The sequence below is a fragment of the Heliangelus exortis genome, chromosome 28 (genome assembly GCF_036169615.1).
Source record: "Heliangelus exortis chromosome 28, bHelExo1.hap1, whole genome shotgun sequence".
NCBI classification, from domain to species: Eukaryota; Metazoa; Chordata; class Aves; order Apodiformes; family Trochilidae; genus Heliangelus; species Heliangelus exortis.
In genome coordinates, this window is record NC_092449.1 from 5,154,365 (window position 1) to 5,181,436 (window position 27,072).

Here is a 27,072-nt window from a genome sequence, read left to right on the forward strand (position 1 = left end):
CCAATCAACAGACGCCTTGGGCTTGTTGTTGGGTGAGCGGCGCTGCCATAGGGAGGAGCCGCTGTCGCTCAGGAGCGATGCAGCCAATCGCGGGGAAGGTGGTGGCGGCCGCAGCCAACGAGCGGGGCGAGGAGGCGGGCGGCAGGTGCTGGCCGCGGGGTGCGGAGCTCTCCTCAGAACCCCCCTTCCGCTCTGACCCCTGCGCCGGGCCGCTGGGCGCTCCCCTGACGGGCAGCCCGGAGCCGGAGCCTCCGCCAGAGACTGTCAGCCGGATCAGGTACGGGGGCGGCCGCTGTTTGTCTCCCTTTCTCTCTCCCTTCCTCACCGCCGGGGCCTGTCGCCGCCTGCGGCTCCACCCCCGGGACCGCGGCTCTGGAGCCCCCCGCGGTTCGGTGCTGTTCTTCTCCCGGTGTGACGGGCTCCGTTCCCGCTGGCCTTCTCAGGGCTGAGCCCCTTCCCCACGGCCGTTCCTCAGCGTCGGGCCCCGGCTTTGCCTTCTCTCTTCCGGACGGCTGCCCGGCGTGTCTTCCTCCGCTGCCCGGCCCTCCCTCCCTCTTTGCGGCCCGGCTCTCGGCTGCCACCGGGACCCGGAGGTCCGGCCTGTGCACCACCGGCCGGGCTGGGCCCATCGCGGCCCGCTCCTCCCGGACCTGCCGCTCGCTTTGTCTCGGGGCGGTGCGGTAGGAGCCTCCCCTGTACAGCCCCCTCCCGCCGTGTCCCCCTCACCCCACACCCTCCCCCGGTGCTCGGGCCCCGGCCCGGCCTCCGCGCAGTGTTCTGGAGTGCGGGGTTGGAACGCAGAGCTTTGATGTGGAGCCGGGGGGAGGCCCCGGGTGTTCCCGTACGCTGCCCCGGAGGTTACCGGTTGCGTTCGGGGACGGTTGTTGACCTCCATCGGGGATGGAGCTGCGACCGGCCGGACCCACCGGGGTTCCGCCGAGAGAGGTTGAGGGGTTGAGGGCCCAGAGCTGCCCGCAGGTCCGTGGGCTGTGGGTGAACTGCAGGCCTGGCTGCGAGGAAACCTGGGGGCAACAGAATATGATACCGGCGTGGCTTTTTCCTTTCCTTTTTCTTTAAATTTCCTCTTCAGGACTGTCAGGGACTAAATATAGGATTTTAAAATGTATTTTTATTTCACTTTTTTTTTTAAATTAAGCCTGACGTGAACAGAAACCCCCGTGGTTGTTGTACGTAGAGGCTCTTCCTTGCCCAGCAGCTTTCAGCGCAGGCGTTGCAGGCTGGAAAAGTGAGAGGTGTCCGGCTCTGAAACAGTTGTGGGCTGCAGAAATTACTTGTCTTGTCACGCTTTGGTGACAAGGGTTTAGCTGCTCAGTTTGCCCCCTTTTTTTTAAAAAAAAGAAAAGAAATAGAAAGTATTTTCGGCTTTCTTGGGCTGTAATACGTGGTGGAAGGGGAAATTATTCAGGAAACTCGTCGTCTAAAGGTAGTGCTTGGTTTTCCTTTAGAGCTGGATTTAATTCTGATTGAAGGTGGTTTATAAAGCAGAATAGGAGCTGCTGAATTGCAGAAAGTCTGTTTTGGACTCCTTTCTTTTAAAGGGTGAAAGCCACAAGTCAAGATTTATCTTTTTCAATGTTCTTTAACTTTTATTGTTTTTAATAAAAGCTTCTGTAGAGAATGTGTGCTGTTTGGGGAACAGGCTGGTTTTGTGTGGCTGTTAAGGCCTAGAACGCTGGAATTGTGCTGTGTGACTCGGTTGTCTTTGTGCTGGGACAGTGTAAAAACATAATTGTGTTACATCAAGCTTGCCTCTTCTGAAGTTAAGTTTCCTTTAACCAAAAGGAGTCAATTTTAAGGAACTCAGTTAATCAGAAACCTAATAGATTTTTTTTTTAATATATTATTCTTTTCCCTTTTCATGCACAATAACTTCCTTTTTTATAAACTTTTCCTTTTTTTTCCTCTTTGGTTTCCTTTTCCTGTTTTGTTAAAATTTGCATAATCTCTCAATCTTCAGTCTAGAAATTCAAACTTGACAGTTACATTCCAGCAATTACATAAAATAACTGTTGAAGGACATAGGGGTAAATTGTTTTTTGACAGCAAGTAGCTAATTCTTAGGTTTCCCTGTAATAAGCAAAAGAAGTCGAGGCAGGCAGACCAACTCCTCCAGTGCCAAAAAGAAGCCAGGGCTGTTTCTTTCTTATTAGTGGTAGGAGTTACTCCTATGCAAAGTACACGTAGGTGGATCTACTTGATTCCTTCTTCCAGACCTACTGCTCTTGTATGAGACACTCTCTGAAACATCTCTTGACAGGAAAATGCTGTCCAACGCTCAGTAATGGATTATTCTTTCTCCTTTTTTTTTTTTTTTTTTTTTTCTTTCCTCTTGAAAAGAGAATTCACTGATCCAGTGGGACCAGAATATATATGGTCTTAGACATGAGAAGTTTTTACAAAACATGGGTGAGAGCACACAGGTCTGGCATTCAGAGTTTGACTTAAGGGTGAACGTGGGCTTTTATAAGTAAGACTTTAAATACAGAAGAGATTTCTTTAGAAGTTGATAGCAAAATGCATATTCAGGGAGAATCCCCCTTTTTTTTTTTTTTTTTTTTTTTTTTTTTTGTCTAGATAATGCTGATAAATAGCCTGAGGGAACTACTCACTGGCCTGTTAAAGTAACTGAATTTGGAGCAAAATAAAGTGAAAAGTCTCAGTTCCTGTGTTTTAACAGACAATATCCAGGGATATTCTGCTCTGCAGAAAAGGGGAATTGAAAACTAATCAAAAAGGTAACCCCTTAAGCCTCGGAGCTCTTTCTGTAGAAGAGGTCTCAGGAAAGTTTGTGTGAGTTGGGAAAACCAGTTTGTCCAGAAGTGCTGGATAAGCATATTACTTAGACGCGTTGTGAGGCTTTTTTTGTACATTTATCAAGAGGTTTGTCGACTTACTTTCTTTTAGAATGTCCACCTGTGATACAGTAAACAATGTGTTGGCATTCAGGGAGCCGTAATTAACCCATAAAGTTTCCACATGATTAGGGAGGCTCACACAGAAGTACCAACACTGTCCTGCTGCGGGCTGAGACAGCCATCACTTACCACATGCTGCAAGTCTCTGGCCTGTCGGAAGAATTAGAAACTTTATTTCCTTTGAATGAATTCTGGGCAATAGAGAAGAACTGTGAACCAGTGCATTTTCCAGCTTTTCTGCCTCACTTTTGAGACGTTTCCCTGTGTGCTGTTAAAACCCGTTTGCAGCTCCTGTTCCTGTCTGTCCCTCGGTTGCCTGCATGTGCTGCATGCAGTGTTACTTGCAATATAGCATCTGTTAATATCAAAGATGGATGACAGCTAAATATGTCACTGCAAGTCAGGGATTTGCTTCATGGATTTGGATGCCATCAGGATTCTCCAGGGCTGTGCAAGGCAGAGGAATTCTTTGTTATCTAAGAATCAAAAGATGGTTGGGGTGGTTGGTGCTCTCGGAAACGGATACCCCCGAGTACTGCAGAATGCTGGCAGAAATCTTGTATGTAGGTATGGTGATGTTAATGTGGTGGTGTTGTTCTCAATATCATCACTGGGGGTGTTTTTCCATTGTCAGTATTTTTTTCAGGAATCTGATAATTGCTTAGTAAGGTATTTATTATTATCTTTGTTTTGGACCAAATATGTTCTGTCTTGTCACAATTTACAGATACAGTTGCTTATTCCAGGGCTTAATTAAGGTACTTAATTTCACTTATGTTTTCATGGAGTAAATTATTATTCTTTATGAATTGAGCAGCTCCTCAATTATGTTCTCACTGAATGGCTGCTAACACAGGAGAATGCATTTGTATTCTGTTGTAGTGTTTCTGTGCAGTATAAGATCTTAGTCTGCACGTGCCTCAGACATGGCAGAAATGACCTGCCACTTAATTCCTTTTTTTTCTTTGCTGTTTCAAAAGGCTCATGAGCAAGCCACAGATGCCAATTTCTTGGGAAGTATAGGGAAGTATATTGTTCTTTTGTTCCCTAAACCTATTTGGTAAAAATACTGGATTTGAATATGGCATAAGAAGATAATGTTGGATGTTAGTGGTGTTCTGATAGCCCTTTACAATTTCTGGTATGCATTCAGAGTAGTGGGCAAGAGTTTTGTGAGCTTCTCTGGGGTTTGTTTTTTTTTATTGTAGATATGAAATTTGCCATATTTATTCTCAGTTCTGTGTTGGCAAAACAAGCAGTGCAGCTTTGGCTGTGATGGACATGTTGAGGTTTGGATCTGTAGCTTCTGGAGAGAAACGGATAAAATTGAGCTGGGAGAGATTAGAGTTGTCTAATGTTATCTTGAAGCTGATTTGACCCTACAACTTGGTTTTCTCCCAGCTTTTGCTTTCATTTAGGTTTTACATTGTCATTGCTTTCAGTTGAAATTTTCGTTAAAAAGTGTTAAAATAGATCTGAAATGAGATAATGAAATGTTTACCAGGAGACTGTGCCACTCCTCTCTGAAGATGAGGAGTTGAGTTACTTACAGGTGCAGCTGAGGATGGATGCTCCTCCTGAAGTCTACAGGAGCTGTAGGAGTTAGGTTCTGCTTCTTGGTCCTTTTCTTCTCCCTCCTGGCTTTGCCACTTGCTCAGTCTCTTCTGAGCAGATAATTTTCTGGCAGTGCAGCTGCTCTTACGCCTGGAATCTGGGTCAGTGTGTCACACCCACTCTAGGCAGGACCTAAAGCACCTTGTGCAAAAGAAATAAACCAAGATTGTGTTTTTACACTGGCTAAAGAGTCAAGAGCAGTCATAGCAGTCACATTTGTTGAAATTCTCTTACAAAAAAAACCCCTGAAGCAACCTAGAGAAGTTGAGCAAGTAACTGAGAATGTTGCTGCATGCTTGGAGCTGGAGCAGGTTTGCTGGAGGAAGGCTGCTGGGAATTAGCCCTCATTAAGGTATTAATCTGATACAGGAATTACCTTGTTGTACAGAGCAGTGCAGTAATCAAGTTTTGCTGAAATGCACACAATTTCTGATAAGAATAATGGACAGTGGGTTACTTCATAATACTTTGAGGTTTGCAGCACTCTTGCATTGAATTCAAGCCTTGTGCAATGAGACTTTGAATTCTTGTTCAGGCCAAGGAGGAATCCCCCAAAAGAGGACCTTTTTCTACCTCAGTTGCTCCAGGTCTGGGCAGGGGGTTTCTCCATTTGCTGTGATCTTGCACTTTGAAATGGTGAGCTCCTAAATTCTCTTTTTGGTATTGTAGCAGAATGAACCCTAAGTAGTTTTGTGTACCTGGCATCAAAGATCCAAAGTCACAGTAAAGCTGCTGAGAACAGTCCAGGTTAATTTTTTAAATTATTATTTTATTTTTATTCTATTTTTTCTTTTTTTTTTAATTTACCTCTGTAGCCTTGCAGTAAATATAGTGAAGATAGAGAAAATAAAGCAGAGATAACAACTGTGTAATGCAGTAGCTGGAGTTTTTAAGATACCTGGTTATAGATTCTCTCCCAGGAGTGGTATGCTGTTTGTTTGGGTGTGGGTTTTTTTGTTTTGGTTTTTTTTTTTTTTTATATGAGTTTATTTTGCTTACTCAATAAAACACTGAATTTGAGGGAGGAGTCACTTGAGTACTGGTTCTGAGTTTAGTCAGAAATAAACATTATGTGTTGGCTACCTTACTTCAGGCAATAATGAACTGTTCTAATTTCTTATCACTTACTGCTCTTAAATCTGAACACTTTCTCCTTTTACATGTTGTTTGACTCAATTTTGCTGCAGTTTGAAGAAATGGATGAGTAACTGTACGCTTACATAGCAAAGAGGATGCTTAGAGGGAAAATTGTATTTTACTTTAATGAGCTACATATGCTGCTTGATTTCAAGTACAGGAGAATCTGGAATTCTGGGGAAACCTTGTGGAGTGTAAAAATTTAATAGAAGGTGCTATAAATTTGTCAGATCCTAAGCACTGTAGATCTTCATCCACTAATCTGGTAGGTCCTGACCTGTGCCTGATGGAAATGTATAAATAATTTTGAGGAAAAGGTGTTAGTTTAAAACTCTTGCTGTAAATTCTTACAGTCCTTTTAAACTGGGCTGAGCTGCAAGCCTAAAAATTAGCACTTTGTCTAAATGCTGTAATCTGGTTCTCGGGAAGAAAGGAAACCTTCTCCCCATATCCTTGCAACACCTAACTTGTCTTTAAAAGTAATGATACATAAATGGCTATTTTATATAGCCTTGATGATTTGCAAGAGTTTCTTTTGTTCTGGCAAGAGGCTTTCAATAGCACCTGATCCATGTGAATCCAGATGTAAATTGGAGTATAATTAGTTGGCTTAATGAGAAAGGAAGTAGACAGAAATAGCAGAATCTGTCCCCTAAGTTCCAGCCTGATTAATAAAAAAAATGCCTTTTCAAATAAATATGAGGTTTCCACTAATATTTCCACTCAGTATGTAGTAGTCAAATAGTGATTTAAAAGTAAATTTAAAATACTCTTTCATGAGGAGGATTCTTTGTTTACTGTATGTGAAATGCCTCAGAAATACTCAACAAGTCAGAGAGAGAAATTCAGGCACACAAAATACATGCTTTTCTGGGGTTTTGTTTGTTTGTTTCATTTTGTAACTTTACAGTATTTTCATTTTGTTTGCCAGGGACTTGAATTAGACTTGGGCAAAATTCAGATTTTAGGCTTTCCTATTTATTAATCCTGAAGGGAGGTTGCTGCCCAGGGCCAGGTGCAGGTCTGAGCCTGGGGCTGTGGTTACTGAGGCAGAAGCATTTCTCAAAGCTTTTCTGGCAAAGAGCAGAGGGAGTTGAAAAACTTGCAACAAGACTGTGAATCCTGATTTCTGGTATTGCTGCTTGGCTGTCTGATGGAGTCTATAACGTGGGTTTGTTTTGCTGAGAACAGAGTGTGTTACTGTGGGTGAGGGAGACTGCTCTGCCTCCTCCCTCTTTCCAGCAGTGCCCAACTTGGCCTCATCTCCCAAGGATGGGCATAAACCCTAATGATGAACACTTTAATTGAGGACGGGGAGAGAAATGACCACATTTAAATCCTTTCTTCAGTTTCTCAGTTTTCCACACACTGACAGAAGTAGTTGGGTTAAGGTTTTGCTGGTGCCTGTGGGTAAAACAAGGATTTACGTGTGGTGCTGAGGGCCACGGTTTAGTGGTGGAGTTGGCAGTGCTGGGTTAATGGTTGGACTTGATGATCCTAAAGCTCCTTTCCAACCAGAAAGGTTCCGTGCCCTGTCTTTGGGTACAGCTGTAGAACCAGGGCACTGTGAGGTAAGGGATGGATCTCCAGGATCTCTGAGCTTCCAGGGAGTGCAGGTGGTGAAGGGATGGAGGCTTGACTGACTGTGGCAGTGACCAAGTGAAGGACTTGGTGCTGGCTGGTGGGAACCATGTCTGGGTAATGAGGAATTCTTAATATCCTATCCAGCCTGGCCTAGCATGAGGAATCTGAGGATGAGTCAAACCTCTCTTTTCCTTCTTGGTATTGAAAGGGAAGGGGAGGTTTAGTAGGTGTATTGGGATCAAAAGACTTGAGTTTTCATGGGATATTGCCAGGTAAGGTAAGAAGGAGAAGGTTGAACAATAATAAGATCAGAGAATTTGTTCCCATTGACATGCTGCCAGGCCTTGATTGTGTTCTGACACATCCAGAGGGTTATAATGAAAGGAGGAGAGCAAGAGAAGTTTTAAGATTTTTGTTGTTAGGATTTTAAAACTTGCTTGAGATATGGCATTTCTGTTTATCTTTCTGAAGTATTAAAAAAGTAAATTATTTGCCTGAGAGCAGCTTTTTCCACTCAGAATTTCTTCCCCAGAGTGAGCTGCTAGGTTTTCAGCACTGAAGTGAAGAATTTGTTATATATTAATGATTTTGGTGCTTTGTGCTGTGTGTGACATTTTCTTTTTGTCTTCAATTATCTAAGCTATTTAGATGTGCCTCATTTAGATCTTCTCATTATATCTCCTCTTTTTTGCCTCATCAGTATCTGGGACTTACTGCACTTTTTACACTTCCTGCTTTGGTTTGGCCTGCATTGTCCTCTAGATAGTCTCTTGCAAGGGTGCATAATTCACTGTCCTTACACAGTGTAATGAGCTGTGGAACTTAATTTTCTTAACTGCTAACAGCAGTTTTATGGGTGATACAAGTGCAGTGATGTTTGTTGTCTGCATTGATTAGATTAAGAGTTAGTAGTTCAGTGTTCTGTAATAAAAAGGCAATTCCACTGGAGAGCAGGAGTAACCCTTGATCTGTTTTAGGCATGTACAAACTCCAGTTTACACTGGAGATACCAGGCTGTCCTCTTTGGGGAAGAGACTGCGTTGTTGGAGGAGAATTTGCTAGAAGTGTGCCTTCTAGGAAAGTTTAATCCACTGGGATTTTTTCTATAACTGTTTTGGATGGTTGAAAGTCTCCTAGTTGCATGCTGAGGCTGTGGTTTGAGTTGGTGGCTTTGCACCATTGCCATAAAGTCCTCCCCCTGCAAGGACACACTTGTTTGAGAGCAGAGCAGTGCACCCAGAGGCAGCTCCCTGATCAGTTTGCACTGTGGCACCACAAATCATCACGTTTGGCACAAGAGGAGAACAAACATCCAAGGATGGGAGCTCAGTAGCTGTCCAAGTTGGTACTGAAGTGAAGGTTCCTCCTGCTACAAACTGGCTGGTGCTTTGTTGATTTTTTTTCTTTTTTTCTGTGAATTGGTGATGTCTGTGTTCTTTTCCCTTCAGCAGGGTGTGATGGCAGTGCCAGGCTGTGTGCCCACCACCCGTGTGAGCAGGTGTAGTTTCTGCTCCAGGTTGGCAGCAGGTTGCAGGGGCTGCTTGGGAGGAGATTTCTTGTGCCTTTCCAGCCCCTTCCAACACAACCACAGGGAAATCTTGTGGAGTCACTATGGATGCTACATTGCTTTTTCTCACAAAGTTGTTTTAACTGCCTGTAGCTGGGCGTGCAGTGGTTTTGTCTATCAGATTTTCAATGCCTGCTTTCTCCTTTTTTGCTGTAGGGGTGTTTTCCAAAGGGCCTTTTCTATTATCTTTTTTGAATGTGTGGTTTCAAGGCCTTTGGCAAAGAAGAGTTTTTTTGGGTCGATGGTGGAAAGCAGCACCTTTGGAGAGACAGCAAGTTGTTCAGAAGGGGTTTTGTCAGCTGTGTACAGTGTGATGTGCATGGTAGCAGGGAAAACATAGAAGTTTACTTTTAGACCTGGTGCCTTCTTTAAATTTATTGAAGGGTACTTCAATTTATCAAATAAAATGATAGTCCCAGAGAGCATATGAAGTTTGTTTAGAAAGAATGGAGTTGGTTGTCAAGTGTTACTGTATAAACAGAGTGAGTCTCCTGCCCTAAACTCTGCTGTGTTTTTACTGTTCAAATCTGGATTGATAATGGAGAGTTTATAGCAAACTGGTTTGCATTATGTTTGGGTGGAGGTACAGTGTTCAGCTCCAGGCCTGGTGCATGAAGGCAGGGTCATTTCCACCAATAGTCAAAGTTTGGAGACACAGTTACCCCTGGACTCAAAAGCAGAAGTGGGCAACTACTTGAAAGTCCTGAACCTTTCCCTAGAGGAAGGATTTTCCATCCTGGAAATCCTTCAGAAAGCACAAGTTGTTGATCTCAGTTGGGTACCCTGGGCTTTTTATTTGACATACAAAGGTTTCAATCAATAGGCATATGGTTCTGGTCACACAAATGGCTTAGTTTTTATCAATTTTCGAAGAGAAAGTCTTGTAAATGTAATTGAAATTAAAAGCTCCACTCTTTTTGTCTGTTGAGATCATTCCTCTGGAGACAAGTTTTAGTGCTGTGGTAGTGAATTAGGTTTTCATATTTCTTTTCCAAAAAACCCAGAATACACCCAGCTGAGAAAAACAAATACTTTAAGAACTAATAGGGATGTTATATTCCTTTTGCAAAATCATCCTTTTCACTATGAATAGTGAACAGAGAAGACTTAGTTGACATCATCACCATCTTCCCCACCCCACAGCAGAGGTGTGAATGAAAAGAAACCACTTCCAGTGTTCTCAAGATAGTTGGGTTCTGCTGTGAAACCTACCTCAGTGATGCTGGGGAGCTTAAGGGTTTATTGAGGCTGTCTTGAGGAGCAGCATGGCCTTGGGCTTGTCCCTCAACCTTTTGTCTCCCAGGAGCTGGGAGGGAGTGAACAGTAAATACTGCTGCTGTTTTTCCAAAACACATTAGTGCTGCTCTGTGCAAAGTAGTTAAGAAAGAAATTCTTTGCTCCCTGAGCTTTTTCTCTGTGGCTTGTATGTTTTGGCTCCTTGGAGTTGGTGGGGGGAAGCACATCCAAGCTTTGGAAGCTTCTCTACCAGTAGTTGAACTGATTGTCTCTAGATTAATAAGTGTAGTGAAATGAACAGACATTGCAGCTACTGTTATCCAGGGCAGGTGTTGAGATACTCGTAGAATAAAGACATGGGATTAACCATGGAAAAATGTGTTGTGCTGCACTGTGCAGTTCCAGACTGCTGAGTGACTTTGTGCTGTGGCAGGTAAACCAGAAGCAGTTTTTGAGCCCAGCTCCCCCTTTGTCATTTCTTTTCACTATGAGCTCACATTTATTGAATAAAAATTGGAATTTCTGGCGATGATCTTGAGGGAGAGATGGTAAAACCTAGCATTGACTGTTTTTTTAAAATCCCTGATTGTGAGTAAAGCTGTGAATATTGGGAAGGCATCCCTAGAGCAGATGGTGCTGGCATGGATCCTCCTCAGGATGGAATTCAAGTTCCTTTTCCCCAGCCAGCTACTCCTGATCAGTGGGTGCACAGTGCTGCTGCAGAACTGGCCTCACTGCTGCTTTGGTGGCATTTACAGACCTGGTTGAAAAATAGCAGAAGTGTTCTCAGGGAGATAGAGTTGGAAATTCAAGGATGTTTTCTGTCTTTGTCCCACTTTTCCAACAGTGACTTTTTGTTTTCTTTTGACTCTTCACCAGGATCAGCTGTGTTTTCCTGGTGAACAATGGTTTTTTTTTTTCTTGGCAGTTTGGAGGAAACCTCCAGCAGATGGGTGCCCAGAGCTTATCAGATCCTGTGGTTTGTCTTGGGGATGAAATAATATGTTTCCTCTCTCTGTATTCCTGCAAAATGCTTGTGTGTTCAATGAGTCTTGTGGGCATGGATCAAGTATTATTCTTACCTTAAAAAGCTGACCCCGAAACATACCAATTTTTTTTTCCTGTATGGCAAGGTTGGAAATCTCCAAACGAAATGACATCTTTCTTTGCCTCCGTTGGGTTTTGCTCCTGGATATTGTGGAGTGTTGGGGGTTATTCTTTAATTTTAATATAGATTGTGCCTTGCATTATCGGGCTCCTGGCTCAGGAAGAGCTTTTCTGACACCACTTTTAGCTTAGGGGTGCAGTAGCAGCATGGTTGAGGATGCATCAAGCAGATGCTAGAGAAGATGAGCATGTGAGAAGCTGCAATTTCATGCATGAAATTCCTTTAATGACTGAGCTGGGGAAGGGCCTAGCCTTGCAGACCATTGCTTTGAAATGAATTTTACACAGAAGTTACTCTGAGATCTTCTGTTTGTTAAAATTTCAAGTCAGAACTGTTCATTTGCCTTGGGGAAAAAAAAATTGAAGAAAAGAGTGGAAACTGTAAAGAAAACCTTAGTGTCTTGGGTGTTAAATCTGTCCAAATTAGTGTGTGATTGTTTTGGTGTAGGATGTAGGTGAGAATGTGAGTCTGTGGAGAAGTCTTGAGTTTTGTGCAATGCTGACTGATTAAACCACAGATATAGCAGTATTTCTGTGTTTAGCTTTGTTTTTCCTAACACAAAGAGTACTTTTAGTAGCATCCGGAATACTACTTGGCTTGTTTGAAGTCAATTTAAATCCCAACATGTTTTGCTTGTGATTTACAAGTCTTTGATGTCGGGTTGGTGAAGTTTTTATTCCTGAAAGGCCCCATGCTGCCCTCTGGTGATAGCTTGAGCACATTGTATGTGCTGCTGCTTTTCTGACATGGAGAATATTTTTGTAGCTGTGTTTGCAAATTAAATGCCTTTAAAACGTGTCGTCTGCATTCTTATCAGATCCATTCTAAAAATCGTGATTTCATCCTGAAGTTTTGGGGATTCTTTTTCCCTGAAAATTTTGAAGTAAGTCGAGCAATTTGCTTTGAAAAAGGGTTTGAAATTGTGCATCTAATTTTCTTGTCTCACACTTTATTGTCTATGTGCACTGCAAATGCAAAGTGTAAGGGTGCTGCATTTAAAAAAATCCCAAATTTTCTAATTTTTAATGCAGCCTAGCACATGAAAAAGAAATAACATTGACCAAAGCTGTTGGTTTTAGGTGGAAAAGGATGAAGCATTCTGATGGAAAACTTTGTGGGGCAGCTGGTCCACACACACATGGGTAGGTGCTGAAAGCAGTGAGAAGTGTGGGGTTGGTGGCCACTCTTGTGATGGGACATGACCCCACATGATGAATGGAGAGGACAACATTAAATCCATGATCTATAATTAGGCCATGTCCCATCTCTCTGGTGTTCCCTGATACCTGACCCTTCTTAGTGCCCTGCTAACAAATCAGATAAGTGGATTTTGGTCAGATCTCCATATCCATGAGAGGCAACAGTGCTTACAAATACTTCTGTGGGGGAACAGTGGAGAGAAATACACCCATTCCTTTCTGTGAAATTCATTAAAGCAAGGAGAAAGAAAACAAAGAGTTTTAACCAATAATATAATTTTTTCTACCTTTCTTTCTCCCTTTTTGTTTCCCCTATACAGGCACCACTACTGTCAAAATATGGGGTCAGAAAGTCAGCAGAACCCTGGCTGTAAGATCATGACCTTCCGTCCCACCCTGGAGGAGTTTCGGGACTTTGGGAAGTACATTGCTTACATGGAATCCCAGGGAGCTCACCGGGCAGGGATTGCCAAGGTGAGTTGCTGGAGCTGGGAAACTGGAAAGCTTCCTGATGGCTGCTTTACTCCTGGCTCTGCTTTGTGTAAGAGGTCCCAGAAATTATTGCTGAGTCTCTGAAGTCACAGCACTCAGGAGGAGTTCATTTTCATGCAGTCAAGCAGTGTGGTTTTGAAAATTGTACTTACAATCTCTGTTTCAATTTTTGGGAGAGGAAAGGCAGAGAAGTTTCAGGCCTTTAATAAGAGTGAAAGAAGTGTTTATTTGCAGGATGTCTCTATCTGATCCCTGACTGGGAAACAAAGGGATTCCCAGCCCTTGCAGAGATAAGTTAAAGGGATTGTCATGTCGTGATCCTGTTGCTGAGGATACAGGTAGGTGTAGCCATGGTTCTCACACAGCTGGAGATGAGGTTTCCAGCTACTCCAGAGTGTAGGCTCAAGGATTAAGCTTTTGAAGTCTGTGGACCTGTAAATGTGTAAGTCCCAAGCTACCTGAAAGCCTTCTTGACCTTTAGGAAGCAATTCTCCAGCCAGCTCTAAAACATCAAGAAACATATGAGCACCTTTCATGTGAAGGTTCTGAAATCCAGTCCTTGACATACAACTGCATGGAAAAAATCAGGACCAGCTGGTTAGAAACAGAATTTGTGGCTGTGTCATTTTGCACCATAGGCTGAGAGAGGTCATTTGTTCTGACAAGGTAGCAAGGTAGTTAAGTTGTATTTAGCAGAACCTAATAAAGCACAGCAGAGAAACAAAGCTGTGAGGCATGAAATAATTCATATTTCTTCTAAAACATAGGCCAATTACTGCCTTATTACAGTTCTAAATAGAGCTGGGTATTGATAAAAAGCCAGCTGCAAAATGTTTCCTTGTCCACTCAAGTGTACCAGCAATTCTATTCTAGGAGTCCACTAGGGTAGATTATTTTAATAAAGGTTGTTGGTGAATTCCAGATGTTGTAAAGAAATTAATCTGCTTGTAGCAGTAAATCTGAGTATTTAAAGTTAATTTTTGTGTTTCTATTGCAACTGCAGTTCATAGCCTTGTAGTGGGAGTAGGGCTCATATTCTGGAGGTGCCATGCCCGTGAAAATCAGTAACTTGTCCTCCAGTTCCTAACTTTTTTTCATAGATCCTTACACCAAATTAGATTGCAGATGTTTTTTCATTCCATATGCCCCACTGATTGTTCTCTGATCTTGAGCCTAGAATTGTTGGCAGCTCTTCTGTTTAAAATTACAGCTTTTTTCTTCCAGAATCAGCACTGCTTTGCAGCAGTTTATTTTTTGTGTGTGTGCAGCCTCCAAGATGTAAAGAAAGACTTCACGATGTATTCCCCAGGGTTTTCTTCAGTTCTTCTTTATCCTTTGCCCATTTTTAGAATAAAAGTTGGTCCCTGATGTGTCACCTACAAATACAGGAACATCAACAGCAATGATACAACAGGATTTTAAGCCTCCATAGTTTAAAAACCTCAGCAAATAATGAAAAAAAACCCCAGCCCCCTCAAGAAAACCATGCTGTGTTGTGCTAGGTAGAACACTGGGTCAGATGACTATAAAAGGTTGTGGAGTTGTGGAGACACAACATGCAGATAAAGCTGCTGGAGTCTTCATGCAGCTTTGTGGGCTGTTAGGTGAGGAGGAGTGGTGTTCTGGAGGGAAGGCATGTGCAGCCCTTCTGGCATGCAGTGTATTTCCTTGGCACAGCAATAAATCTTTGTATCAGCACTGCCCCTCTTCTGTGTCACTGCAGGGCTGGGTTTGCTGGCAGGGGGGTGAGCAGCCCTCTGACCATGTCAGCCAGCCCTGTGCTTCAGCAGATGCAGAGCAGGTGTTTTGTTGTATGTGCTGGTTATCTGATAACCTGCAGCAGGAGGAGGAAATACCTTCCCCCTCAGCAGCCTTCTCTTCAGGAGAAGTTTTGCTTGGTGTGAACACAAAGTGGTGTGTTGGATTTCTTTGATTTTTTTTTTTTTCCCCCCAATTCCAGGTGATTCCTCCTAAGGAATGGAAGCCTCGAAAAACCTACGATGACATAGATGACATGGTTATTCCAGCTCCTATCCAGCAGGTGGTTACTGGACAGTCAGGTTTATTCACCCAGTATAACATACAGAAGAAGCCAATGACTGTGGGAGAATACAGACGTCTGGCCAACAGTGAGAAGTATGTTGGTGTGATCCTTTCACATGGTGAATGGGGGGTTGTGCAGGAACCTTGTCTTTCTAGAAACCTGCTGAAAAGAAAATGCAGCCCTGATTTTGGGGGTGTTTTTGAGGAAACAGCTTTTTCTTGAAAGCTTACATCCAGAATCTCAAACAAGTTTGTAACTTGGTGGCTTCTGGTGCAGCTTAGATGTTTTTCTGAGATTTGCTATAGAAAGATTATTCAAAGGCAATGTTTGGTTAAGAATCTGCCTGAAAAAGAATGGCTTGGGACTAGAAGATGAGCTCTGGGCCTATGAATGGTTGTTCTGGAAGTTGTGTTCTGTTGCTGAAGAAGAAATCCAAGTGTCTTGGGGTGCCTGAGCCCGTACCTGTGGCAGGATTGTTTCCCAAAGTGACTGGGAACTTCACAGAGCATTTAACTGGGACAAACCAACTGCTGCAAGCTGCAGTTCATCTTTTTTTCCAGAGTCACTTTCCTACAGCTCTGGAGTGCCTTGGGTTTTAACTTGAGCAACACAGACACCATGCACTCAGCTTAGAATATTAATACTGCAAACCCCTGCCCCCAGCTTCCTGTGTGATAACTTCATCTTGTGCATCCTTAGGATGGGGATCTGGTGTTTCCCAGGAATCTGCATCCTGTTGGTCACTGTGCAGTCAAAGGTTTTGTAGAATGATTTAAAAGGCAGTAAATTACATGACTCTGTATCTCTGAATGGGATTAAAAATGAAATGCACTGTCAATAACCTCTTGAGTGTGCCTGCCTTGAAGTGCATGCTTCTTTTCAGTCATTTATCAGTCAGTGATGAATATTCCTTGTACTTTTTATATCCTTATCTTTTCCCTGTTCTTATCAGGTACTGTACTCCACGCCATCAAGATTTTGAGGACTTGGAGCGCAAGTACTGGAAGAACCTGACATTTGTCTCACCAATTTATGGAGCTGATATCAGTGGCTCACTCTATGATTCAGTAAGTTAAATGATCTTTTATTTTAAATATGAATACTGACTTCCTTATTGCTCTTTTCTCACTAAGGAACAGTAAACCAGAATTTATTAGTAAATCAGAATTTTTTATTCATCTCTCTTTTAACCCATTCCTTTCTCAGCCCTTTCTGCTCTGGTTTTTTTTGTTTGTTTTTTGATTTTGTGGTTGGTTTTTGGTTGGTTTTTTTTTTTTTTTTTTTGAGGTTGATTTAGAAAGTTTCAAGATTAAGCAGCTTGAGTTTCATGTCTTGCAAGCAACTTGAAGCTGGCATTGCTTTTACACTTACCAGTTACTTGCTGAAGTCTAGTGGGGAAAAAGGGTGTGAAGGATACTCTTTGCTTTTGGAAAGTATATTAATCTTCACATCAGGGTTGAAGATTTGGACCAGTTTATATGGTACACATAAACCACAGTTTCTCTCTTCTGTATTGATCAGAGAAAGCCAACTATTATTTTTAGATTTAGTACTTATCTTTCTTTTTGAATACCAGTAACAACAAAACTCTTCCCCGTTCTTCATCTGGAACACTGAGCTGATGTTCTCACTTCTGAAAGTTCTGCCACTTTGGCCACACTGAAGTCTACTGTTTCTCACCAGCTGATAAATCTTCATCAGTTGAAGAACATCTGGGTGGAATGTGTCATTGGGAAGTGTATTTTACATTTAGGTCATCTTACATGTATTAGTAGAACAGTTACTTAATGGCAAGGAATCACATAGTACAAGTGCCTCTTCAGTGAACACATTTAGTGAGCAGCTATTATCAGTCCCTTTGCCACAAAGTGGTAGCAATGCATCCTTCTCATCATTATTGGTGAACATTAAAATTAAGCTTTCTGGAAGGAGGTGGAATTAAATTAATGCAGATTACAGTAGGATAGCCACATGTTAGGGCATTGAAAGGAAGCTGTGGGCTATTATTCTGCTACAGCAAGTCCTGGTATGTTCCAGTACAAACCATTTCTTTTCAATTACAGGATGTGGAAGAATGGAATATTGGCAATCTGAACACCCTCTTAGACATGGTGGAACATGAATGTGGCATTATCATAGAGGGTGTAAACACTCCCTACCTCTACTTTGGGATGTGGAAGACAACATTTGCTTGGCATACAGAGGACATGGATCTGTACAGTATCAACTATTTGCATTTTGGGGAGCCAAAATCCTGGTAAGTGAGAGATGGTGACTACTTACCTTTGCCCTCACTTAGGCACCACTGCAATGCCTTTTTCTTCATGTCTACCTAATTCCCTCAGGCTTGCCTCATCTCTCACTTCCCATTTTTTTTTTCTCTTCTACTCTGCATTTGGAAGCAGTTTTACTTTCCTCTATGCTGACTGCTCAGAGGCCTAATTTCCTGCCTTTCTAAGAATTAGCAGAATTAGGGAGGTTTGACATTTTGGGTAAAACCACATTTCAACACTTGGGACTTCTTAAAAGCTGATGCACAGGAGAGCACTCACTGATGTGGGAGAGCAAGTGGTGGTGGGGATGCTTCAGATGCACTTTAACAGTGACAGACTGTTGTTTTTTGCATTGTGCTGTAGGCAGGAAACATCTGTTACTTTAAAATACCCTTTTGAAAACCTGTAAACATGTTCATAACTCCAGGGACAGGGGAGGTCAAAGTGTTACTTTTTCATGGTCGTGAGCATTTTTCATCATAGACTGGTAGGCAATAGCTTTCCACAAAAATATCAATAGGTAAGGATGAAGTCAAGCTAGGAAGTCTGGAAGAAGTTACCAAGAACCATTCTGTCTTTATTTTTTTTCTCCTCAAGCCTTCTATTTAAAAGTATAACCAGAGAGACTTAGCAACCCAGGAGAACTTTGCTGCAGATCTTGATGTGACTAATAAATATTGACATTTGCGTGCAAATTGGAGCTTAAATGTCACAGAGAAACTGCTGTCATCGTGCCCTGGCAGTGCAGACAAGATCCTCCCATCTCTCTGCAATATGAGTCTCTGGTGACACCAACTATCTCCAGGCTATTAGTGCCTGTGGGCATATAAAAGCTACCAGGGGCAAGGAGGCTGTAATGAATGGAGACAGTGTTCTCTTCCAGTCTGGGAGAGCAGTGGAAGCAGGGGCTGCATCTGTAACCTTCACTTCTAGATCTAAAGGGAATTTTGAAAGTCTTTCCAACGTGTCAGAAAAGCTCTTTCCTCAGCATCCCTGATTCTTTGTCTCCCTCTTTCAGGCAGATACAGAAGGATTTCACAGAATCTTTTATGATGCTTCTGTTAAACACACTTGATCTCAAGAAACATATTTCTGCATTAGGAATGAAATGGGATATACTCTCATTTTAGGTACTGGGAGGTTTTTCCTTCATCTTCAGAAGCAGTGCATAGAAAATTGGTTTCTGTCCTCATCTCCAGTAGGTGGAAGCACTTGCCCTCCTTTGCCTACACAGCTCAGCAGCCAACAGAAAAGATGGTGTCTTCTTTAGCCTGGTGGTTTCAGCACACAGGAATTGGCTCTGCAATTTGTACAAGCAGCAGACCTGAGGTTTGCTTTAGGGTCACACCATCAGGGATGTCTGACCATGCCTTTCATGCCTGCCCATCATCAGATCTCCCTCTTCTGTTTGCTTTTTGTCCCAAATCCAGAACAGAGGTTCATTACTTTGAAAAAAAAAACCAAACCAGAAATAAGAATGGATTACCTTGAAAAGAGAAGCTGGTTACCCTGTGAAAATAATGCCTGGCTGCTCCACAAACTCTCATATTTGTGAGCAAAAGATAGAGAAAAAAGATAGGGAACAGTTGCTTAAAGAAGTACACACTAAATATTTGTAGCCCAACCTAAACTGGTTTTCTTCTTGTATGCATCTTAGGCACTTCATGTTGGTTTTGGGTTTGTTTGCTGGGTTGTTTGTTTTTTGTTTTTTTTTTTTACTTGGTTGGGATTTTTTTCTGTAGGTTTTCATTTTCTTTTTGGAGTCTCATAGCTACCATATGTAGATATGCAGATGCTGTGTAAATTAAAAGGATGGAAGCCTCATTCCATGAAGCTGTTGCTTCTGTGAGAAATAGGGATTTCTGTGAGAAACGGGGGTTGCATGGTAGAGAAACAACCAAAGCAAACCTCCTGACAGTAAAACCCCAACCACCTCTGTGTAGCACGTTTGTATGGAGGCTTTAAGAGTCAGAAAGAGGTGGAAATTGTAGGTGTTAAATTGTATCAGGTCTTAGACGTTCTCGGTAGCTTTTATTTGTCTGATCTTCTGAGGATTTTGGGGAGATGCTGGGGAACACCTGAGACTCCCTTGAGGGGCTTCAGTTGTTGCAGAGTTCAGTCACTACTGCTTATAATTGGAATTGAGAAATAATAAAAACTTCTTGTAAAGGAGCTGAGGTGCTGCTTTTAAAAACCAAAGCAAGGAACATGTTCTGCATTTCCTTGTGACTATTTTATTAAGGATTTTTGTTTGTTTATTTGTTTTGATAAAAAGATGCTTCTACTCTACTTTAAATAGAGGGGAGGATTTTTTTATCCAGCCGTTTGGTATAGCTTTTTAACAGTAGCTGGTTCTAGAAACCTTACAGTTGGGAGGAAATTAGGATTTTGAGGACAGACCATGTTTTGAGCAAAACGTTTTCCTCTTCAGCTAAGTTTTCTTATATGGATGACACTGTGCAACACAAAAATAGATATATTGTGACAAGATGCCACTGCTGGTTTGGCAGGCCTCCCTGCTGGTCCCTTGAGCATAAGGCAAGAGTATGCCACTTGCCCAAATCATTTCTTTCTTGTTCTTCACTATGACAGCTGCTGTTAATGAGTTCTCAAGCCCTTCTGTGAACAAGCCTTGGATTCTGAGCAGTAAATCTGAATATCCCTTTGAGCAGACCTAGGACTTTCCAGGCACCTGAGCATTTGCCCATCTTCTGTTTGTGATTGCAGTCATCCCAGAGCTCAGCTGGGGGAGCTCTTGGACTTCTCTGAGATAATTCCAGTGGTGCAGCCTGGCTTTACTCAAAGATGGCTAAAACGTTAGTTCTGTTTTTCTGGCACTGCCTCGGTGGAAATTTCCCAGCTCTCTTCATCCTTTTTATAGACTCTTTGACTCTGATGGTGATCATCTTAGAAGCACCTGAGGGAACAGCAGGAGTGTGGAGTTACAGACTCTACCAGTCTGGGGTTGTGCTCTAGATTAAGAGGCAGAGTTATTGTTTGCCTGTCAAGAGGCACTTACATAGTGAAGCCAAGGACTCTGTGTATTGGTTCTGTATATATTCTCCCTCAAACTTCTCTGTTAAAACCCACAACTCTTCATGTCTCTCAAATTATCATAAGATACTTTAATCCAGGCTGTGCAACTAAACCCCTGCTTTGCAGGGTTGTGCTTAGGAGCAGTGAGAAGCCACCAGCTCTTGTTTCCTTATGAACGTAAGGGGAGAAGGAAATTGAGCCCATTGAGGTTGCCTCTCAGACCTCATTTAAGTGAATTCTGCAAGAAATTTTTGTTTCCTTGCTGTGAAAGAGGTGAAGTACCTTCCCAAGGATTTCTGGGTATGTTTAGACCATTGGAAGTCAGCTAGATGGACAAAAAAGCTGAGGCAGGACTCTGTCCCACTGATCAGGAGGATGCTTACTGCAGTATGATTTTGTATGGGTCTTTCTGCCTTAAAAATTTTGGGTTGTGCCTCTTACAAAAGAGGTGCTTTAGGGACTGCTGGGGTTAGAGTTCAAATCAATGTCTATGGTTCAGCAGTTGAAGGGGGTTTCTTTGTACAACCTAATGAGTGTCTGCTTGGTCATCAGGACCCTTTGATTAATGTGTGTCTGTGTCACTGCAGAGAAGTCCTGCTGCCAGCACTTTCCTGTACCATTTCTTTTCCATAAGCAGAGTCAAACAGGCTGCAGCAACAGGAGTTTTCTACACACAGTTGTGTCACTGGGGAGGCAGGTTAGAAAATTGTTCATCCCTAGGCCAATTACCTGAGCAAGAAAAGGGTCATCCAGTGATGAGGGAGAGGAAAGGGGGTAACAAAGACAGCTTTTTCCTGCTGCCAGTCTCATTAAATGATTTATCAGTGCCTGTAGGTGGCAATGCATTTATTTCTCAAACTCTTATCTTGTACCAAGGACAAGCACTGATCTGTCCTCAGCCATTATGGTGGTTGCTGCTGAAATACCCACACCACTTGCCCCATCTCAGAGCTGATCCTCTTTTCTGAAGTGCTGTTCCTCAGGTGTGTATCTGGGTCTCTGTTGGGGTCATTCTGTAAAACTGGAAGAAGAGTGTGGCAGACTGAAAAGGCAGCATGGAAGGTGTGGGCTCTTCCCATCAAACTCCCCACGGATTTGGAGCTGTTGGGTGGCTTCATGTTCAGCTTCTCAGGCAGGGAGCTGCCAGATTGTCTTTTGCTTGTTTCTCAAGTGACAATAAAATCTCCACCTCCCATTAGCAGTTTAATTACAACCCTTTTATAGTCTTCAGTTTTTTCAAAAGTTTCAATGTAGTTCATTTTGCAGCCCCATATTGAATGTCTTGTGGTAGGAATTTTTACTGTATCAATTATACATATTATGTATAATTACCTTACACATTCATATGCAGAGATCTAAAATAGAACATATTGTCAAACGATGCTAACAGAAGAGTGATTTTTATAATGACAGCAGCAACAAAATTGAATGCCAAGCCTCATACTTCATGCTTATTATGGCATTTTATTGAGGAATGTGTACATCTCAGCCCTTGCATTTTCAAAAGTGTATTTTTAACTGCTGTGATACTCCACCAGCCCTTGGTTTCATCTCTATAAATATGTGCTGTGCCTACCTTGAGGGCTTCCTCTGTTAGGGAAGTGCTGAAGGAAACTTTAAATCTCCATAATGTGAATTTGATGAATACACTTTGAAGGTGTAATGTCTCTGTCTTGTTTTGTCAACAGTGTAACACCTGCCTGAGTAATAAGGTTATTTTTCTCAGATATTTTGTGACTGATCTTGCTGTATAGCAGCACTGTGTAATATACTCTCTGTAAGTACTGATGGGGTGTGATACTGTGTTCTTTCTCTCAGAAACTGCAGGTGTTAAACCAGAGTGACACTGAGGATGGTAATTGATTTTTATAAAATGTCCCTGTTCCTTATCATGATGGATGTTTAATCCCCTTTAATTAAAATAAGAAGCCAGCTTTAGCTTTTAAGTTCTATGGTCTCCTCTCCAAAACAGTCCCTTGCTGAAAGTGGATCATGCCTAATCTGTTTGACTTTGATATCACCAAGAGTGCTTTATGCCAGAACAGCACTTTATGTGGAATTAAGGACAAATTACCAAAGGAACTTTAAAATAATATGATTAGTTAAAAGCACTGGCCACAGATACAATTACATTTTAAAAGCCACTTCAGGAATTCTGTCTTGTAAATGTCTTAAGACTGCTTGCTTGACAGCAGAGAGTTACCTCAAAACTTTGTTACAATATTTTTGAATTTCTCATTTCTTTGCTCCAGGTGTCTGGTGTGCTTCCCAGTGGAGGGTAAGTCCATTGAGGAAAACAAGTCCAGGGGAGGACTTGCTTGTTACATCTACCACTTAATAAATTTGTAGTATCTGTAACTGATGCCCCCATCAATGGGGAGATTTAAAGACAGACATGATTGCTCCCCTGGGAGGCAGTTGTGAAAGGAGCCCTCTTTTTTTCTTGGCTAAAAGCATATACTGAAGCAGCTGCAGATACAAAGTGCTGAGGATCTCACTGCTGATTTTATTTTCCATTGTTGATTTAGGGAGCATTGCAGCTGTCTTAGTCAGAACTGCTGCCCTACCCTCCACCCAGGACAGAAAATCTTAATCCCTGGTAAACTGGTTTGGGGAAAGAAATAACCTAATGTGGCCATGGAGCTTAACTCCTCCTGTATCTCTCCTTCCCCATGCTCACTGCAGGATGGGGTCTTTATCCCTGTTTCCCCCAGGTGGAACTCTGCACCATCTCTCTGCTCTAACACACTCTCACATGTGTTGCAGTTTGTTGGGAGCTTGATGTAATCTCATTTAGAGCAGCTGGGTTTAATGTTTGATGCTGAATTGCGAGGCAGCAGGGGGGAAGGGCACTTGTCCCTTGCCTCATTTATTGCCTTCTAACTATTGCATTCCCTTAGGGGGCCATTGCACCAGGTGGTTGAATTGCTGAATTGATCAGATGTGATTATAAGTCTTGATTATTGGGATCTCAGTAACCTTTGCCCCCTGGAGATCCTGTGAGTTTCTTAAAGCTAGATTAGTTGGAATGACATATGTGTTTTGCACTTGGGGAACTTGGACTCTGATTTTATTACATTATGCCTTTCCACTTTGCTCCATACAGAGAATTTTTTTCAACAAGTTTTACTTTTCCCATTTCTTGGCACTAGGGAATTCAGAAGAAGATTCTGCAGCCATTCCTCTCTCTATCCCCAAGCTTTCCATGGGAAGTGTGGGGTTGCCTTGCTTTTAAATGTGTGCACACACCTGTGGCTTGTGTTCTGCTCCTGACAGCAGAGATTTATAGGCTTGTTGAGTGGGGGGGGGGGAGAGGAGGGGCAAGGGAAGACCATTTGGCCATGATGGACTCCTTGCAGCTCACAGATTTCTTTCCTGTCTCTGCTATCCCATGCAATCTGTTTTACAGCTCTGCAGTTTGGGATGGAGAAAGAGTAGAATTTATGGTGATGGTTGATTTATAGATTAACTGCCAACACCATTTGCTCTCAGTCAGATTTGGCAAAGCAAGACCCTTTTCTGTTGATAAAAGGGGTAGAGGAAGGAACAGTGATATTCATTAAAAGAGCTAAAAGGAAAGTGAGATAAAGTATGGCCAGGCAGAACAGCTTTTCACTCTCCTTCCTCTTCCAAAACTGTTAGGTGAAAGCTGCTTTGGAACAGGCTTTCTGCATTGAGAACCTGTGTGCATGTTGATTTGCTCTGAGCTTCACCCAAGGAGTGATGTATTGAGATGCAGAGTTGCATCCCCCTGTAATTCACTGATAAATGAGAGCAGTGCAGCAGTCAGGTATTAATACAGCCTTTCAAGCTTCATATACTGCAGTCATTAGTTAATCAATACAAGTCCCACTATATTGCTAATATCCAACCCAGCCTTCCCCCAGCACTCTTTGTCCTGGAGGTGGTGCTGTGGGTGAAGGATGATGCAAATCTCAATAGAAAGGGAACAGTGGTAGCTGACTTGAAACACTGATGCTTTAAACATCCAGGGCTTGGTGTGTTGCACAGAGACTGAATCTGAGGCAACTGGAGTGGGTTTCATGTGGTTAAGTCATCAAACCAAACAGTATGAAGAGTTATGAGCTCTCACTTGTGTTACATGGATTATCTTTCCAGTCAGGTGCCTGCAATTGCAATAGGGGAGATTTTTCTTTTTAATAGATTTAGAATTTTGTTATGTTTTATTATGCTGTTCTAGGCAGGTTAATAGAAGGTAGCTTCTCTGATGCAGAGGAGATGTGGTATCCTGGAGAGGTAGGACTCATGTGATGCCCTTTTTCATACACCATTATCTCAATCTAAGAGAAAATGCCATGAAGACCAAGCCAGACCCCTGGCCATAAAGATCAACTCCTGAAGTTGTCTGAGGAGGGACTGTTGCTCTGTAAGAGAGTGGATGAGATGGTTTCATTCAGCTCTGTGTATGTCCTTCCCACTCTGAAGTCCTCTTTCAGTTTGTAATTCTTCTCTAAATCCCCTGCCAAAGCTGTGGTGCTGGGATGTACTTTGCTGCCATTTTAATTTTCAGTCTCTGTGTTTTATGTCCATCTTTACTGGGCCTGTTTAGTTTGAGATGATAAACTCTCAGAGATGGGAGTTCATCTGCAAGTTGTACCTAACCTAGCCAAGTCTACGGTTCATATCCTTCCATCATCATCTCCAAAGCTGGGTAATGCTGTTCTGTGATCTCATTTTTACAGCAGTGTCTTCAAGTGGGCTCCCACTCCCCTGGCAGTGTTTAATGCTCTTTCTGCCAGCACTGATAATTCATCACAGCTCAGTAATCCCAGGCTGGACCACGAGAAGCACTTCTTTGATCCAAGAAGGCTCTTGATGCAACTCGTTCTTGTGTTTTCAAAGTGTCTGCTTCAAGCTCAGGCCTGATTTGAAATGAAGATCTGTGGAAGGCTGACAGGATCACAGATTGGTTTTAATAACTGAGGCTTTTGAACAGTGCCCTCTGCCACTGAGAGAAGATGGGAGGGAGAAGCTCTTCCATGCTTCATGGAACTCTTTCAGCTTTATCTGACTTGGGCCCTGTGGGAGAATGAGTTTGCAAATTCTGCCTTAGCATGGCACTGAAAGCCAGGGTTGCAAAGACCAGAAGGAACCAACAGTGATACTGCAGAGCTTTGTCTTTATTCACATTTTGTTAACACGTTGGCAGAAATCAGCGAGGATTTTTTTTTTTTTTTTCTTTACTCAGCAGAGAAAATTAACAGTGTGGTGATGCCAAGTGCAGTACAAGTGTAGTTTAAAATAACAGAAGCCTATAGTAATGACAGTACTTAAAGAGCAGTCTGTGTCCTCCAGAGCTGGATGACTGTTAACTAGTTAATGGTCTCTAAGCAGTCATATGCTGGGTTTCTCTGCACCTTGTTTCTAACTGGCCCAACAATGTGACAAATGAGATCAAGTAGAAGAAATAAAGGAAACTTTTTACAGCCTGTAAAGTCGCTGATCTTGATCTAATCTTGGCTCTAACACTTCCAGCTTTGATGCTGAAGAACATAAGATAGCTTCAAAGTAGAAGTTGTGGTTTGAAACAGAGCAGCTTGATGGATAAGGAGCATCAAACCTTTCTAATGTTTCCTTGGTTTTTTTTTTTTCCCCTCAAAAAGGACTGAGTGTAAAAATGATGCACCTCAAGCTCAAGGGGTTTCCTAATCCAAAGGTATCTTTCCTTGCTAGTGAGCAGATTTCGTTTGTTCTGCTCTAGGCAATTACTCTTTTTTTTTTTTTTTTTCCAAGAGCAGGGAGCAGGATTGTGTGCCTGTGCCCAGTAAACTGCCTCTTATGGGCCAGTTGGTACAAGATAGAAACATCTGTGATCTCCTCTGGTTACCTTTTTTCTACTTACTTCTTGAGTTGAACTGAAGGCTTTTTTCAGAATGTAAGGTCTTTGAAGCATAATCTTTGTTTTTCTTTATACTTGTGCATTATCCACTACAAAATCCAGCTATAATTAATAATCTGATTACCAGTTTGGGGAAATAAATCAGATGTGAACAGGTTCTTCAAAACACAGAATGGAGAATGGCAAGGGGATGAATATTGTAGTCATTCATCTCTGTTGAATTGTATACCAATTATCTTCTTGGCCAAACCGAGTGAGTAAATGACTTCATAATGTTTTTCCCCAAACACCTTTTTTTAGTAAAATACCCCCCTTCATAATGCTCATTCACTGCATGCAGAAGCAGAACATGGGGTTATTTTGTATGTGTGGAAGGAGAGTTACTCCAGTGTGATTTGTAATTTTGTGCTTTGTGCCTGGCATTTGTTGCTGTGAAGCTTACTGGACTGGTACACTGATAGCCTTTCCAAGAGCAGATGGTTGTTCATATTAAATTCTGTTTTAAAATAGCATTTAAAAATTGCTTTGGAGTTCTGGAAAAATCTCCTTTTGGTATTCATTGAGTTTTGGGCTAGTGGAAGTGGAAGTAGCCAAGTGCTCAGCTGTGTTGCCCAAATCTTGGAGTTAGGAGTTCAGGTGTACCTCTTGAAAATTCTTATTGCTTTAAACCCAGGATTTGAAAAAACTTCTTTGTAATGTCACTTCTTGAAACTAATACCTCTTGAACAGTACTTCCAGCTCATGGCAGCTTTAAGGGTTAAGAGCCTTTCTTGAGCAGGATGTGGTGGGCCCAAGTTAGGCTTGACTCATCTTCCAGCAGTCAGTCCCTCCAGATTTGATCCCAGCCCCAGTGACCTGAGATACTTTGCCCATTGTTGCTAGAAAACAGATTGTGAGTTGGCAATTGCACAAACTTTAGTATCTTA

General features: G+C 42.3%; 1 protein-coding gene across 4 annotated transcripts in view; it reads left to right on the top strand.

The window, feature by feature from the left end:
* Position 1: 1 nt before the first annotated feature.
* Positions 2 to 27,072, top strand: part of KDM4B (lysine demethylase 4B) — an 83,066-nt gene continuing 55,995 nt past the window's right edge. Inside the window, exons 1-5 of one of the 4 annotated variants that reach the window (XM_071728067.1) lie at positions 2 to 277; positions 12,762 to 12,915; positions 14,894 to 15,069; positions 15,930 to 16,044; positions 17,041 to 17,234. In XM_071728067.1, the coding sequence (XP_071584168.1) occupies positions 78 to 277; positions 12,762 to 12,915; positions 14,894 to 15,069; positions 15,930 to 16,044; positions 17,041 to 17,234 (839 nt within the window). In that variant the 5' untranslated portion in view covers positions 2 to 77. Of the gene's footprint in view, positions 278 to 7,319; positions 7,386 to 12,761; positions 12,916 to 14,893; positions 15,070 to 15,929; positions 16,045 to 17,040; positions 17,235 to 27,072 lie in introns of those variants that run through there. The other 3 variants (XM_071728063.1, XM_071728064.1, XM_071728066.1) reach the window with 3 other exon arrangements.